Raw genomic sequence first — 17730 nt, forward strand, 5'->3', positions numbered from 1 at the left:
ATCCACCCATCCACCACCTCTTAAACCTCCTACTCCTAGATCCAAATTGTTATTTCAAAATTTTCAGTATTTTATATTATTTTAAGCCATTTCCCTATCCACATTTGTTTGCAGAACAGTTGCCATGCTCTTAAGCACATTTTGATGCCTTTCCAGGACTATTTTAGAGCCATTTTAGTGCCCAAAAATTCAGGTCCCTATTGACTTCAATGGGGTTCGGTTTCGGGGTCAAGTTCGGGTCCTGAACCCGAACTTTTTTTTCAAGTTCGGCCGAACCTGCCGAACCTGAACATCCAGGTGTCCGCTCAACTCTAATCCAGACCCATTCAACTTGAATGGGTCGGCATCGGTCCGTTACGCAAAATGATAGAGCAAGTTCTATCTTTTTGTGGAACGTAAGTACGGAACGGAACCCCACAGAAGCACTCCGTAGTGCTTCTGTAGTGTTCCGTTCCGTGCTTCCGTTCCGCATCTCCAGATTTGCGGACCCATTCAAGTCAATGGGTCCGCATCCGTATGTGGAATGCACACGGAACGGTGCCCATGTATTGCGGATCCGGATATGTGCTCCGCAAAATGGCAACGGGACACCTACGTTCATGTGCAGGATGCCTTATTTATGATTTCAGTTTGACACTGCCGCCCAATGCCATTTACATCACCAAGTAAAAAAGAAGGTCTGTTAAAAATAAAAACCTAGGAAACAGGATCCTGTTAAAAAAAAAAACGGATTCTGTTCTTTAGTTATACACATTTGACATCCTTTGTCAGAGATCTGCTTTTTGAGATGGAAAAAAGTCCTGCATACCATACTTTTCTTTTCCATCTCAACCAGAAATGGCTCAGATGGATACCAAATGTGCATAACTGATGCACAGGATCCATTTGTTTACATGATCCTGTTTTTTTTTTCTGTTCTTCTGACAGATCAGAAGAATGGAAAAATAACATTGATGTGAATTCTCCCTAAGGGCTTATGCACACAAACATGTGCGACCTGTTCAGTGCACTGGGGAACACAAATTGCGGCGTCCGTGTGGCTGGCGCAGACCCATTCAGCTTGGGTCCATGATCTGTCTGCACCGCAAAAAAATAAAACAAATTCAAGTGAATGGTCCGCATCCACAATACGGACACTCGCAAACAACAGTCATGTGCATGAGTCCAAACGTGGGATTTTACAGCAGCACTGATTACTGGGATATCTCCCACTGACTATGCATTTTATCTATTGTGGTACTTTCTTGGTCTCTGCTGTTCAGTGGCGTGCCTAGGGTGTTTAGCACCCGGGGCGGGTCCTTTCAAAGGCCTTCCCAATACTTGACCACATACCTCTTACATCCAGGGACATCTGTCATGTAGACTTTATCTTTCCTTTTCTCCTCCGTTAGACCACCATGACAAATTCTTTCAGACACATCTCATCTCTACAGAGTTTGTAACACAGACACATTAGTGTCATCCGACTGCCACCCCCAATACTTTGCCCGTTGTGCCCCCCAATGCCCCAGGTACTATACTGCTGAAAATATAGTGACCCAGTAGACATAATTGGGGTCATTTATCAAACTGGTGTAAAGTAGAACTGGATTTCCAAAAGAGCTGTCAACAATGAAAGGTGAGATCTGATTGGCTGCTATTGGCAGCTAAGCCAGTTCTAGTTTACACCAGTTTGATAAATTATCCCAAATGTCCCTATAGTGTCCACTAGAGTGACCCCTAGAGTGTCCCCTAGAGTTACCCCAGTAATAATAATAACACCCTATATTGTGCTCCAGGTAATAATCCCTGTATAGTGTCCCCAAAAATAATAGAATTTCCCCTACAGTGCCTCCCCAATAGCAATGCCCCCTGCGCTGCCCCATATAGTAATTTCCCCCACACTGCCCCCACACAGTAATTTGCCCCACACTGCCCCATATAGTAATTCCCCCCAAACTGCCCCATACAGTAATTTCCCCCACACTTCCCCCATACAGTAATTTGCCCCACAATGCCCCCCCCACAGTAATTTGCCCCACACTGCCCCCACACAGTAATTTGCCCCACACTGCCCCCACACAGTAATTTCCCCCACACTGCCCCATATAGTAATTTGCCCCACACTGCCCCATATAGTAATTTGCCCCACACTGCCTCCGCACAGTAATTTCCCCCACACTGCCCCTATACAGTTGTCAGGAATCACCTGCTATGTCTGTTTAGTTCAGATTGTCTTGCCCTCAAGTTCTCCCTCAGTTAAGATGGTGGACTGTGTCTCACCTGGATGTCATCTTACTTCCTGTTTTAATTAGAGTACACTCCAAAAGAGTGTGAAATATCCAAAATACAAGAATGAGCAATTGCGCTGTAGTATAACAATGGCTGGTTAAGGCTGGTATACATGTCTATTCAGCACAAGGTACGGACAAGTCCTGAGGGATCCATGCCTGGTTCATTTTAATGAACGTGAGCTTGTCCACATTGGCTGTGAACAGACGGCTGCGCTTGTCTGTGATAACGCCCCCTGCCATGCTAAACACACGTTCAGATAATATTACTCCAAGGAGTAAAGGGCAAGCTTAGGCCATGTGCCCAATTTGGAGACCCAGAAGTTGAAGGGGGCAGACCCATCAGTCAGTACGTGTAGGCGTGTGCACACATACTGCTCCACCATGTTGCTGAAATACTGCCTCCTGCTAAGACGTTCTGTATCAGTGGTGCTGGTTGTTGTGCCGCGCTGAAAAATCTTTTCCACATTTTGGCCATGCTAACACTGCCTTCTGAGGTGCTGGCAGTGCCCCAGCTGCGTTGGCGACTTCTTCCTTCTCCTCTGCCTTTGCCTTTTGCTTCCACTGAGCCCCCAATGTCAGGTGGGAATGCCATCAGCAGCTTGTCTACCAGCGTGCACTTGCACTCATGCATCTTCCAATCATGCTCCAGTGACGGAATTATGGATGGCATGTTGTCCTTGTAGCGGGGATCCAGCAGGGTGGCCACCCAGTAATCAGCACTGGTTAGAATGTGGGTAACTCGGCAATCATTGCGCAGGCACTGCAGCATGTAATCGCTCATGTGTGCCAGGCTGCCCAGAGGCAACAAAAAGCTGTCCTCTGTGGGAGGTGTATCGTCTGTGTCCTCTGTATTCCTCCAGCCATGCTCCAGTGATGCCCATGAGCTGCTTTGGGTGCCACCCTACTGTGAACACGGTTCCTCCTCCTCATCCTCCAGAACTGTGCTGTGGCTGAACAATTGTGTACCTGGCCTCTGTTGGTGCAGGAACCCACCCTCCGAGCCACTGGCCTGATAACCATGGAAATGATCCCTCCTCATCCTCCTCTTCCTCCTGTGCCACATCCTCTTCCATCATCGCCCGAAGAGTTTTTTCAAGGACAAATAGAAGTGGGATAGTAACGCTGAGGACTACATCATTGGCACTGGCCATGTTGGCGGAGTAGTCAAAACAGCGCAACACACGTCCCGCATGGAGGCCCACTCGTTGGTGGTGAAGTGACGCTGTAGCGCAGACAGGCGAGCAGCAGCAGGGTAAGAACGCCGAAAGTGTGCACAGACGGACCGCACTTTCTGCAGCAGCTCTGACATGTCGGGGTAATTTTTCAGGAGCCTCTGCACCACCAAATTCAGCACATGCGCCAGGCAAGGGATGTGCGTCAAACCGGCTAGGCCCAGAGCTGCTACGAGATTTTGCCCATTATCGCACACCACCAGGCCGGGCTTGAGGCTCAGTGGCACCAACCACTCATCGGTCTGTTGTTCCATGCCCGTCCACAGTTCCTGCGCGGTGTGTTTGCGCGGTCCAAACAGATGAGTTTCAAAACAGCCTGCTGTCATTTACCCCTGGCTGTGCTGAAGTTGGTGGTGAAGGTGTTACGCTGACCAGATGAGGAGGCGGTAGAGGAGGAAGCGGAGAATGAAGAGGAGGCAACAGGAGGCAAAGATAAACGTCCTGCAATCCTCGATGGTGGAAGGACATGTGCCAAACTGCTATCCGCCTCAGGCCCAGCAGCCACTGCATTTACCCAGTGTGCAGTTAGGGAGATATAACGTCCCTGCCCATGCTTGCTGGTCCACGTATCGGTGGTTATGTGGACCTTGCCACAGATGATGTTGCGCAGTGCACACCTAATTTGTCCGCCACTTGGTTGTGCAGGGCGGGGATGACTCGCCTGGAAAAGTAGTGGTGGCTGGGAACCACGTACTGTGGGAAAGCCACTGCCATAAGTTTTTTAAAAGTCTCCATCTCCACCAGACGGAATGACAGCATTTTAAAGGCCAGGAATTTTGAAATTCTGGCATTCAGGGCCAGGGATCACAGGTAGGTAGAGGGGTACTTCCTTTTTCTCTCCAGTGTTTGTGAAATGGACAGCTGAACGCTTCTATGGGACATTGTGAAGATGCTTGGTGATGGTGAAGGACATGGTGGCTTTGCTGCCACATCCTCTGTTTGCGGGGTGGCAGGTGCCACTGTCACTCCAGAGGGGGAGGAAGAGACAGAGACTTTAGCAGAAGAGGAACCAGGAGGAGCCTGAGATCTTTCGTGGTTTTTGAGGTGTTTACTTCACTGCAGCTCGTGCTTTGCATTTAGATGCCTGGTCATGCAGGTGGTGCTCAGATTTAGAACATTTATGCCTCGCTTAAGGCTCTGATTGCACAGTGTGCAAACCACTCGCGTTTTGTCGTCAGCACATTGTCTGAAGAACTGCCACATCAGGGAACTCCTTGGAGCTGGCTTTGGTGTGCTCAGTCCCTTGGGTGCAGTGGGCAGTAGCAGGTTTACTGGCTAGGGGACGGCCACTCTGTTTTTGCACACTGCTCCCTCTTTTGCTGTGCGGCTGGTGCTGTGTGACCACCACCTCTTTCTCCGAAATGCACGCGTCACTCGCATGACCTTGATTCCATGTGGGGTCTAGGCCAAGTGGGGTCTAGGACCTCATCATCCTCCACAGTATCTTCCACCCACTCTTCACCCATGCCCTCCTTGCCGGTCTGCACACTGCAGAAAACCGCCGCAGTTGGCACCTGTGTTCAGTCAACATGATAGATGTGCTGCGGTGGTCCTCCCATGTCCACATCCTGAAACATAAGTGGTTGGGCATCAGTGCACTCAATCTCTTCCACTTCTGGAGCAGGGCTATGTGGACAGCCTTTGGAAGCCCTGCCAGCAGAGTCATTAAAAAGCATAAGAGACTGCTGCATGACTTGGGGCTCAGACTGCTTGGCTGATTTGCAAGGGGGTGAGGTGAAAGACAGATGCCCATAGGCTGCAGGTGCCAATTCTGCACTTTCAGCAGGGGACCGGTTGGGAGACAATGTGAAGGAACTGGAGGCACTGTTAGCCACCCAATCTACTACCGCATCTACTTGTTCTGGCCTCACCATTCGTACACCGGTATTGGGGCCTACAAATTAACGCTGAACGTTCTGTCACCTACGTGCACCTGAGGAAGGTGTTTCATTTTGGCGTATAGCTGGCACAGGTCGACCACGTAATCTCCTTGCAACAGGAGATATTTCAAGCCTTTATTTGTTGAAATTTGGATGATTATGGCTTACAGCTTATGAAACCCCAAAGTCACAATTTTGAGGTACCCTTTGCTCAGGGGGTATGGATTAATTAGCTGACTAGGGTGTGACACTTTGAGCCTAGAATATTGAACCTTTTCACAAAATTCGAATTTTAACCCTTTCATGACCAAAGGTCATTGATGCCCCAGTGTCCAGGTCCAAATTTACAAATCTGACATGCGTCACTTTATGTGGTAATAGCTTTGGAACACTTTTATTTATCCAAGCCATTCTGAGACTGTTTTCTCATGACACATTGTACTTCATGACAAATTTGAGTCAATATATTTCACCTTTATTTATGAAAAATCCCAAATTTACAAAAAAATAAATAAATTTCGCAATTTTTAAAATTTCAATTTCTCTGCTTCTAAAACAGAAAGTGATACCTCAAAAAATATTTATTACTTAATATTCCCCATATGTATACTTTATGTTTGCATCATTTTGGAAATGTCATTTTATTTTTTTAGGACTTTACAAGGCTTAGAAGTTTAGAAGCAATTCTTAAAATTTTTAAGAAAATTTCCAAAACCCACTTTTTAAGGAAAGTTCAGGTCTGAAGTCACTTTGTGGGACTTAAATAGTGGATACCCCCATAAATGACCCCATTGTAGAAACTACACCCATGAAGTTACTCAAAACTGATTTTACAAACTTTGTTAACCCTTTAGGTGTTCCACAAGAATTAAAGAAAAATGGAGATGAAATTTCTAAATTTCACTTTTTTGGCCGATTTTCTATTTCATTACATTTTTTTCTTTAACACATTGAGGGTTAACAGCCAAACAAAACTCAATATTTATTACCCTGATTCTGCGGTTTACAGAAACACCCCACATGTGGTCGTAAACTCATGTAAGGGCACACGGCAGGGAGCAGAAGGAAAGGACTGCTGCATGGTTTTTGGAAAGCAGATTTTTCTGGACTGGTTTTTAGATGCCGTGTCCCATTTAAAGCCCCCTGATGCACCCTTACAGTAAAAAATCCCAAAAAGTGACCCCATTTTGGAAACTAGGGGATACGGTGTCAGTTTTATTGGTACTATTTTGGGGTACATATGATTTTTTATTGCTCTATATTACGTTTTTTGTGAGGCAAGGTAACCAAAAAATTGCTGTTTTGGCACCGTTTTGTTATTTTAAATTTTTTACAACATTCATCTGACAGGGTAGATCATGTGCTATTTTTATAGAGCAGGTTGTTACGGATGCAGTGATATCAAATATGTCTACTTTGTTTGTTTGTTTCAGTTTTACATAATAAAGCATTTTTGAAAAATAAATTATGTTTTTGTGTGTCCATTTTCTGAACGCCATATGTTTTTTATTTTTCTGCCGATCGTCTTGTGCAGGGGCTTGATTTTTGCAGAAAGAGTCGAGGTTTTTGTTAGTACCATTTTTGGGTACATATGATTTTTTGATCATTCATTATTACCCTTTATGGGGCAAGGTGACCAAAAAATTGGCTGTTTTGGAACAGTTTTTATTTATTTATTTTTACAGCGTTCATCTGAGGGGTTACGTCATGTGACATTTTTATAGAGCAGATCGTTACGGATGTGGCAATACCCAATATGTATACTTTTTCTTATTTATTTAAGTTTTACACAATAATAGCATTTCTGAAACCAATAAAATTATGTTTTAGTGTCTCCATAGTCTGAGAGCCATAGATTTTTTATTTTTTGGGCGATTGTCTTAAATAGGGTATCATTTTTTGCGGGATGAGGTGACAGTTTGATTGGTACTATTTTGGGGTGTATACGCCTATTTTATCACTTGGTGTTGCACTTTTTGTTTTATATTTATAGAGACGGTCGTTACGAACGCGGTGATACCTAATATGTGTTTTTTTTTATATAGGAAAAGGCAATTTATTTTTTTAATTAACATTTTTATTTATTTCTACTTTTATTATTTTCTCTTTTTTTTTATCAGTTCCCTCTTGGATCTTGAAGATCCAGTGGGGCTGATGATTGTACTATACTTTGCAAAGTATAATACTACCAGATTTCCTGTAGGTGGCTACGCCTTTGCAAAGCATACGGTTGCCATGGCAACCATCGGGCGCTGCAATCGCAGTGCAGAAGCCCCGATGGTGGAGAGAGGGAGCCCCCACCCTCTATTAACCCCATGGATGCCGCTGCTGCGGCATCTAAGGGGTTACAGCAGAGTGTCAGCATAGAGCTGACACTCGCTGCTGATGGCGGCGGCTCAAGAATGGAGCCGCCGCCAACAAAAACAGCAGGGGGACCGCATCAGGGGCAGGCAGAGGCAGGGCTCACGGTGCATCAGGGGCAGGCAGAGGCAGGGCTCACGGTGCATCAGGGGCAGGCAGAGGCAGGGCTCATGGTGGTGGTGGGGGTTTGGAGGCGCACAGAAAGGGGGCACAGATCAGGGTGCACAGATCGGGGGGCTTCAGGACACTACCTGATTTCAGACTCTGATCTGCAGAGTGCAGCTCAGAGCCTGAAACAGGGATTTTAACACTGCCGCAATCCGATTGGTTAGTCTGCACAGACTAACCAATCGGATCGATTGCCGGCAAGGGACCACTCTGATTGGTCCCTTGCCGGCATTACTGCACTGTATGCTGTCCGTGACAGCAGCAGGGCAGGGGCAGAAGCTTTTCAGCGCACGCAAATAGCACGTATATAAACAGATTGCAGTCGTGAAGGGGTTAAGCTGCATTAATGCAATTCCTTTTAATTTGCATTACTGAAATAAATGGACTTTTGCACGATATTCAAATTTTTCGAGTTTCACCTGTATATAACGTGCGCCTAACTAAGAGATGGATTAACTATATCAATTTCCCTGTCACATATGCAGTGCAGGGGTACTTCACGCAATAAATGGGAATATGATGTGCACCTAACTAACAGACGGATTAACTACATTGTGGTTAACCAAACATAACCCTACCATTGATTGGCAAACTAGACAAATCAGTAATTGGAGTGATTTTTGTATAGACAACTGTCTCAGCGCATCTATTTCTGGGGTATCCACTAAGGTGTTACCTCCGTTTCTTTCAGATTTTTCGGACATATTTGCGGAGGGTGAAGATCAGGAGTTGCCCCCCCACCGAGAGTATGATAGTCCGATTAATCTTATTCCCGGAGATAACTTGCCAAAATCTCAGTTATATATTCTTTCCCAACCTGAAAGAGTAACTATGCGGGAGTATATTGCTGAGAGTTTAACAAAAGGACATATTAGACCATCTAAATTACCTATGGCAGCGGGCTTCTTTTTTGTAAAAAAAAAAAAAAAGGACGGGTCCCTGAGACCGTGCCTAGATTTCCGGGAATTGAATCTGGTGTGAAAGTAGCCTAAGTTGAATTTAAGAGGAGCTTATAATCTGATAAGAATCAGGGAAGTTTAGAAATACACAACACTTGTGAACATACAGTTGAAAGAAAAAGTATGTGAACCCTTTGGAATAATATGGATTTCTGCACAAATTGGTCATAAAATGTGATCTGATCTTCATCTAAGTCACAACAATAGACAATCACAGTCTGCTTAAACTAATAACACACAAAGAATTAAATGTTACCATGTTTTTATTGAACACACCATGTAAACATTCACAGTGCAGGTGGAAAAAGTATGTGAACCCCTAGACTAATGACATCTCCAAGATCTAATTGGAGTGAGGTGTCAGCCAACTGGAGTCCAATCAATGAGATGATATTGGAGTCAAAGGGTTCACATACTTTTTCCACCTGCACTGTGAATAATTACATGGTGTGTTCAATAAAAACTTGGTAACATTTAATTCTTTGTGTGTCATTAGTTTAAGCAGACTGTGATTGTCTATTGTTGTGACTTAGATGAAGATCAGATCACATTTTATGACCAATTTGTGCAGAAATCCATATCATTCCAAAGGGTTCACATACTTTTTCTTGCAACTGTATATAGTAACCAAATTCCAACAATTGGTCAATCTTAACTCCACCTAAATGGAATAATACCGCCCCCTTCATGTTAAAAAACGTATATTTTGTTATCCACATCACTCAGACATCTCCTGTATCCAAAATAATGTCTCACTCTATTTCTTACCACCTACCCAGGCTGTGGGATCCGTCCATAGAGGATATAATGCACACTTTACTCTTACACCTCGCTTGGTATGTCTGGCGTCTTCTTCTTCAAACTGTGCATGTGCCGCTATATCATCATTGACGTCTGCCTTCTCAACTAACTCACGCCATCCTGTGCAATCGTTCTCTATTTCCAACCACTCCGGTCACGTAAATCACATGACTTGATCACATGACCGGAGGAAACGTCACCGCAAAGCGGCTCCTTAGTTACTGTACATCTTATCCTGATAACGGACATTCTTCAATCTTATTTTAACATGACAATCACATGACCGGAAGAAGCTTCTCTGCATAGCGGCTCCTTAGTTACCAAACATCCTATCCTGACATCGGACAGTCTTCAATTATATTTTCGCATTATTGATATCCTCATTAAGAAGCATATCTGTGCGAATTTTTTCTCTTTTACTGATTGTAAAAATTTTGTGCTGATACTGTATAATCCCCTCGGTAGACCGTTGGTTTGCAGATCACATACCTCCTGGCGGGGCTAAGACCCAAGCATCTTTCTCACTCAAAGGCCACATCAATATTTATTGTTGCATCCTATGCACAACTGCATAAACCCTGGGGCAATTCCCTTCTGGATATACGCATAAGTGCATATACGGATGCCACCATTCTAATAGCTTACGGGGTTCTTTATTGAGACAAAATCTCAGTCATTCATTATGGGCTTATCATTTTTAGGCTGGATACCCTATGCCGGTTAGTAACCTCCGGTCATAGTTATCCACCTTACTGTGCCTATTTCTCCTTTCCCAAGGAGTATTATTATGTTCCATTTTCCCTATTAGGGTTAGGTCACTTTCCAGTTATAGAAACCCACTGCCCATACTGCACTCTATCCACATATGTCTCTCTCATTGGGCTCTAAATGTCATGCCCAGCCCCTAGCTTATCTCCACAATGATCATTCTATTATGCACCCCTAAGTATCACCTAGGTCTCAAATTAACCCCCTTTCCGAGGCACGTGGGGTACCCAGTATCAGCACTATTAGAATATTACTTATCTTAATTATTTATTTCAGTCCATATCTCCATAGAATGTCCAGTGTAAGGCATACATAGTCTTTCCTCTCTGGAAACTGATCCCACAAGCCTGTTCACAGGGTTTCCTGCTCTATGTTCACAAGTGTTGTGTATTTCTGAGCTTGATAAAGACCTAACAGGTCGAAACGTTGCTGTCTCGGTGAAATAAAGGAGATAATTTCTAAGATATTGGAGTGCTGCAGTTTTCCATTATATTGCAAGTAACTAAGGAGCTCTGGCCTCCCGAAATCCTTAGTTATTGCAGACCCATTCATTTTTATGGGGCAGCACAATGTGCTGCCCGGATCCGGAATTCCGGATCCGCACTTCCGGGTCCGCAATTCCGTTCCCGAAAAAAATAGCAATTGCAGACAAGAATAGGCATTTTCTATTAAGTGCCGGCGATGTGCGGTCCGCAAAATGTGAAACGCACATCGCCGATGTCCTTGTTTTTGCAGATCCGCGGATTCGTGGATCCGCAAAACACACACGGACGTATGAATGGACCCTAAATTGTATGCTAAGTTGGAAAAATGTGTGTTTGCTGTTCAGGAACTGCAGTTTCTGGGTTACTTACTTTCTGCCTCAGGTTTTCGCATAGATCCCGAAAAGGTCCGTGTGGTACTAGAATGGGATCGGCCGGAGAATCAGAAAGCTCTGATGCAGTTTTTAGGATTTAATAATTACTACAGGAAGTTCATCCTGAATTATTCCACTATTGTCAAACTATTGACCAATATGACTAGGACAGAAGAGGCATTACAGGATTTTTCGGCAATTAAGGATTGCTTTGCTTCCGCTCCCATTCTGATGCAACCAAATGTGTCTCAACCCTTCATTGTGGAGGTGGACAAGTCAGAAGTGGGAGTCAGAGCAGTTTTGTCGCAGGGTCCCTCTCCTAGCAAATGCCGTCCGTGTGCTTTATTCTCTAAGAAACTCTCTTCCGCCAAAAGAAATTATGATGTTGGGAATAGAGAGTTGTTGGCCATCAAATTGGCCGTTGAGGAATGGCGTCATTGGCTAGAAGGAGCATTCATTAGATTACGGTAATTACTGACCATAAGAATCTGGCTTACCTGCAATCAGCAAAGCGTCTGAACTAGACCTGGAACAACGAATCAGTCGAATCCACGAATCCCTCGAATTTTGCTGGATTCGTGAGATTTATGGACTCGAATCCCGACGTAATTTATGAAATTCTAATCCGACAAATCCCCCCGCGACGTCAAGTCCCCGCGCCTCCCAAGACGCCTGCTATTTTCCTACCCGTGAACTTTCCCTAGTAAAACCCTAAGCAAGCACCGCATAACAGCAGCCTGAGGAGCAAATTCACCTTGGGTTCCGGGCGGCCGTCTCTGCCATGCCCGGGCAGCGGGTGACACTCTCTGAACTTGTTTGCACAGCTCTCCTGCCAAGTTTTTTTTCTCCACCCACAAAAGAGGAAGGAGGAGGAGGAGGTTCAGACAAACTGACGCGGTTTGAGCGTCTTAAGTCGCCATCCTTGAGGTTGTTGGTTCTCAGGCGGCTTCCGTAGTCTTATCTGCTAGCGCCTTATCTGCTGGCTGCTGCACTGCAGAGATGTGTTTGTGAGCTCCGGGGTAAGTTGTGTGCGCAACTCTGTGTTCTCCTATGTTTCTCATTGCACTCACTGAACTGCTTTACGTCTCATAGCAAGTCCGTATTTCAGTCTCTTGAAACTACAGCATGTACAGGATTCGTAGGATTCGAGATTCGAAAGATTCAATATATTTGAGAACCGATTCGGATTCGTAAAAAATTGTATTCGTCCCACCTCTAGTCTGAACCCTAGGCAGGCCAGATGGTCATTGTTCTTTACCAGGTTTAATTTTGTGGTCACTTATCGTCCTGGGATCAAAAACGTCAAAGCGGATGCTCTGTCACGTAGCTTTCCTGGAGTGGGGGGATTCGGAGGATCCCGCTCCGATTTTGGCTGATGGGGTGGTGGTATCCGCTCTTTATCCCGAGCTGGAGGCGGAAGTGTTGGGGGCTCAAGGTGAGGCACCTGATTCTTGTCCTCCAGGGAAGTTATTTGTTCCTTCTGAACTGAAACACAAGGTGTTCAAGGAACATTATGATACTATCCTTGCGGGACACCCTGGGAGCAGATCCATGGTGGATCTTATTTCCCAGAGATTCTGGTGGCCAGGTTTGCGTAAATGTGTTGAGGGCTATGTAGCAGCTTGTGAGACCTGTGCACGCGCTAAGGTGGCTCACACTCATCCATCAGGATCTCTTCTTCCTTTGTCCATTCCATCTCGTCCTTGGACGCATTTGTCCATGGACTTCATCACTGATTTACCAAGTTTCTCTGGGAAAGTGTGATTTTGGTGGTGGTGTACCGCTTCAGTAAGATGGCTCACTTTGTACCATTATCAGGTTTGCCCAATGCTAAAACTCTCGCTCAGGTGTTTATTGATAACATCTTGAAATTACACGGCATCCCCTCTGATGTGGTGTCTGCTAGGGGACGCAATTTGTCTCCAGGTTTTGGAAGGTGTTTTGTACTCGTCTGGGTATTCAGTTGGCTTTCCATCCTCAGTCGAATAGACAAACTGAGCACACTAATCAGAACCTGGAGACTTATTTGAGCTGATTTGTCGCTGAGAATCAGGAAGAATGGTCTTTGTTTTTGTCCTTGGCTGAGTTTGCCTTGAATAACCGTAGACAGGAGTCAACTGATAAGTCACCATTTTTTGGCGCATATGGTTTTCACCCTCAGTTTGGTACTTTTTCTGGGACTGAATCTTCTGGTATACCTGAAGAGGAGAGATTCTCTTCTTCGTTGTCTTCTATCTGGCGGAAGATTCTGGTTAATTTGAAAAAGATGGGCGAAAGATATAGAAGGATGGCTGACAAGAGACGTATCACTGGTCCGAACCTGTGTGTGGGTGATTTGGTGTGGTTGTCCACTAAGAACATTAAGTTGAAAGTACCCTCTTGGAAGTTGGGCCCAAGATTTATTGGTCCTTACAAAAGCTCAGCCATTATTAATCCGGTGGCGTTTCGTCTGTAACGTCCGCAGGCCTGGAATATCCATAATGTGTTTCACAGGTCCTTGTTGAAGAAGTATATTGAACCTGCTGAACCATCTCCTTTGCCTCCTCCTCCTGTCTTGATAGATGGTAATCTGGAGTTTCAGATCTCCAAAATACTCAACTTGCGTGTTCTTCGGGGTTCACTTCAGTACCTGATGCATTGGAGGGGATACGGTCCTGAGGAAAGGATTTGAGTTCCGGCTACCAATGTCAATGCTAGCCGCCTTGTGAATGCCTTTCACAGGGCACACCCGGATAAAGTTGATCCTGGGTGCCCGGAGTTCACCCGTAGAGGGAGGGGGGATACTGTCATGCCCTGCCCTGTAAATGATCTAAGAAGATCTGTCAGACTTGCTGCACGTGAATCTATCTGACAGATTGCTTTGTTGTGGCTTTGGGCAGGATCCCACCCCCTTACGGATTCTGCTCATTAGTTAGTTAGTGATGCTATTTATACCTGCCTCTCACTATAGCCCTTGCGGTTTATAGTTTCTCCTGGAGATCTCTGCTGGTGTTTGGTGGATCTCCTGCTCCCAGTTCGTCTTCAGTTAAGTTCTCCTTCCTTCCCTTCTTTTGATTGTACTGGCTAGGCCTTAGGTAGACTCTGGTTCCTTCATCTTGTGCAGGGAACCAGTTGTCTTTTCGCCTGCTCCCTAGCTGAGGGTTTGTGTCAGTTGCAGCAGGGCTTAGGTTGGTGTGCATGAACACTTCTGCCATTGAGATTTGTTCATGTTGGTAGCAGTCAGGGAAAGGATCAAGGATTATCAGGAGGTGACCATTCCCTGTTCCCTAGCTGTGGGGCCTAGCCTGCTGTTTTGTTTAATTTTGTTGTGTTTGGTTTGCTTCCCTTCCCTCACCGTGACAGTCGGGGGGTTCTACTTGTATAAGTGTTTAATAGAACAGGTTCTGTAAATATCTATGTGGAATCAGCAGCCGACTGTGTTAAAGGAGTGTGCTTCTTCTTGATGCTAACATTGACCTGTAAGGCTGAGTTCACACTTGAGTTATTTGGTCAGTTTTGGCCAGTAACTGCCCAAATAAGTGAAGTGTGCAGTGATTCTAAGAGCGAAGCCTGTCATCAGCATGTCATACGGACTCACAGTATTGATTCACTACCACAGCAGACTCCCTATGAGTGTTACTGCAAGGCACAGTGTTCTACACCATTATAAAGGCTCTCTGCAGCCAGGAAATTGCAGTTTTTTTATGCGATTCGCCACAAATAAATTTAGATCGAACCAAATCTTTTCGAATAAAATTCAACGAACAGAACAATTTGCTCATCTCTAATCATATTCTGTCGACAGGCCACAGCCTAACCAGCAATGCACCGCCTACCATTTTAACGTGACCTCATCATGCCAAGCGCAGACAAGGCTGTATGCATCATGTGACTGCCAGGGAAAGGATGAAAACAGGCCATTTCACAAGTATAAAGCCTATAAGGGAATATTTAGTTGTGTAGATGTGGGTTTATTTAAAGTAAGACATTTTATCCTGGAAAACCTCTTTAAAGGGAAAAGGCAGCAATGCATTTCCCTTCTAAGTGCCTCAGAATGGTAAATTTATGTATTGTAGCAAACTTGTTGAATATAACACTGATGTTTCAGTCTCTGTTTTCAGCATCTGTATTTCTGCTCTTTCATTCTGACAGGTGTTTTACCAACGTGCCGATATGGCCATTGGCTCTCTGACTATAAACGAAGAACGATCAGAAATTATTGACTTTTCAGTTCCCTTTGTGGAAACAGGAATCAGTGTGATGGTGTCCAGGAGCAATGGAACAGTCTCCCCTTCAGCATTCTTAGGTAATAACATAACACATCATTTTTCCTTTTCCCGGTGAAAGGATTACTGGTTTTCAAACAAAATAAACTACTTACAATCTTATATTCCATTTTTCTCGCCTAGGACCTTGAAATTATCAAACATATCTAAACCTGCCAATCATATATCTGTTCTAAAAGTTAATATCATGGTTAGAAATAAGGTGATTTCTGCTGTCCTTTCTCATAGCAGAATATGATAGAGGGGGAGAAAATTAGATATATACTGCAGGTTTATGTGATTTAAAGTAAGATTTTAGAGTAAATTGTAAAGTAAATCCTGATAGGACTCCTAGGAGACACAGTGAGTGTCCTGATTTCCCCCCAAACTCAGTGATCTACTGCTTTTCCTATATCACAGTGTATACACAGAAGACTGTCAATCACTATACGTGGATGGGGCAATTAGGACTCTTACTGTTTCCACTAGGAGTCATGTCAGCATTTACTCTGCTTTTAATTTAGAAACTCTTCTCCAAGTCACATAAACCTATATATCACAGAGTTCATCTTCACTCCCTCATATCTACCTGCTCTAAGATAAAATGCCTGACCTGCAGGTTTGTTTTAAGTTCAAAGTCACAGTCTGAACATGTAGCAAAGACACTTCAATTGTTCACTTAATATACCAGACACTGCCTAAATACAATAGTGGTGTAAACCCTTTTAACAGTTTTATATGAGGGAATTGAATCAGCACTTCTCTAAAATTCCGTTATTGAAATATCTCCCTGTATAAAGTGAATAAGTATTCCATATATGAATATATATATATATATATATATATATATGTGTGTGTGTGTGTGTGAAAAAAAAAAAGAGCAACAGCAGCACAACAGACATCTAATGAGTTGTGCAATCTCTCATGGACAACAGGCAGCCAAGTCCACAGATAAATTCCACATGAAAAATAATGAGGCAGCACTCCAATGTAGAGAAAAGGTGTCAGACCCTTTTTAATACCCCTTTAGCAATGTTTCAGCCCAGCTCAATGGGGCCTTTGTCAAGCAAGCAAATGATGTCTTAGTGCACACACATACCCAAATACCCACAGTGCTTAGTAACAACATGATTACATAATTAATTACCAATAATTCAAATAAAGTGAACATTTTGTACAAGACATGATTCAAAATTCATTAAATAGTTTCTGTGATATTTACAACATAATCAGTGTATCATACATTCATTCGGAAATGTCAATGATGTGTGCATAAATAGCCAGTTTACACCTTCTGTGAAAGTGTTAATTATTTGAAGTAAAAAAAACAGCAACAGATGTATTAAATATAAAGTATGTTATGAACACCTACCACCTCGTTGGTGGTTCCAGTGAGAGCCATAGCGTCCCGGGCATGCTACTGTGTATGCCCTAGCGTCCGTGCAGTCTCTATCCATCACCCACCGAGAAGCAGGTCACGTTTTATATATATATATATATATATATATATATATATATACACACACACAAAGGTTTTGGGTAGCAGTGGAAAAAATACTGCCAAGTAAGAATGCTTTCAAAAATAGAAGTGTCAATAGTTTATTTAAAAAAATTAAAAATACCAAGTTAATGAATTTTTGAATGAATTTTTATTCACCCTTTGCATCAATTCTCCTGTGCACACTTGCGCAAAGTCAGAAATGTTATAGGATTACAGTCAGGTGTCTGACGAATACCATACAGGTGATACAGATCTTTATTTTCATATGTAGGTTGAAACACAGCTGTTAACTTAAACAGAAACAACTGTGTAAGAGACTTAAAACTGGGTGAGGGACAACCAACCTCTACTAGAAAGGTGAGGTTGTTGAAGACAGGTTCATGTCACAGGTCATACACCATGGTGAGAATGAGCACAACGTAGTTACACTGCATCAGCAGGGTCTCTATCAGTCAAAGATTTTAAAGCAGACTGTGGTTTCAAGATGTTCTGTTCAAGCTCTTTTGAAGAAACACAAAGAAATGGGCAACTTTGAGGTCCATAGACACAGTGATCGGCCAAGGAAACCAGATGAAAGGCACATAATACTTTCTTTCCTTTGTAGTTGGAAAATATTCTGCAATGCCTTCAGCTCTGAAGTGGCAGAAATCAGTGGGACCCACATACACCCAATCTACTGTTCAGAGG

The 17730-nt window shown here is 43.9% G+C and overlaps 1 protein-coding gene across 1 annotated transcript in view; it reads left to right on the forward strand.

Moving 5' to 3' along the window:
* The window catches only part of GRIN2D (glutamate ionotropic receptor NMDA type subunit 2D), a 642162-nt gene that overhangs the window by 310769 nt on the left and 313663 nt on the right, over positions 1-17730 (forward strand). Inside the window, exon 6 of the mRNA XM_040434835.1 lies at positions 15430-15583. Coding sequence (XP_040290769.1) covers positions 15430-15583 — 154 coding nt within the window. The remainder of the gene's footprint in view (positions 1-15429; positions 15584-17730) is intronic.

The sequence above is a fragment of the Bufo bufo genome, chromosome 1 (genome assembly GCF_905171765.1).
Source record: "Bufo bufo chromosome 1, aBufBuf1.1, whole genome shotgun sequence".
NCBI classification, from domain to species: Eukaryota; Metazoa; Chordata; class Amphibia; order Anura; family Bufonidae; genus Bufo; species Bufo bufo.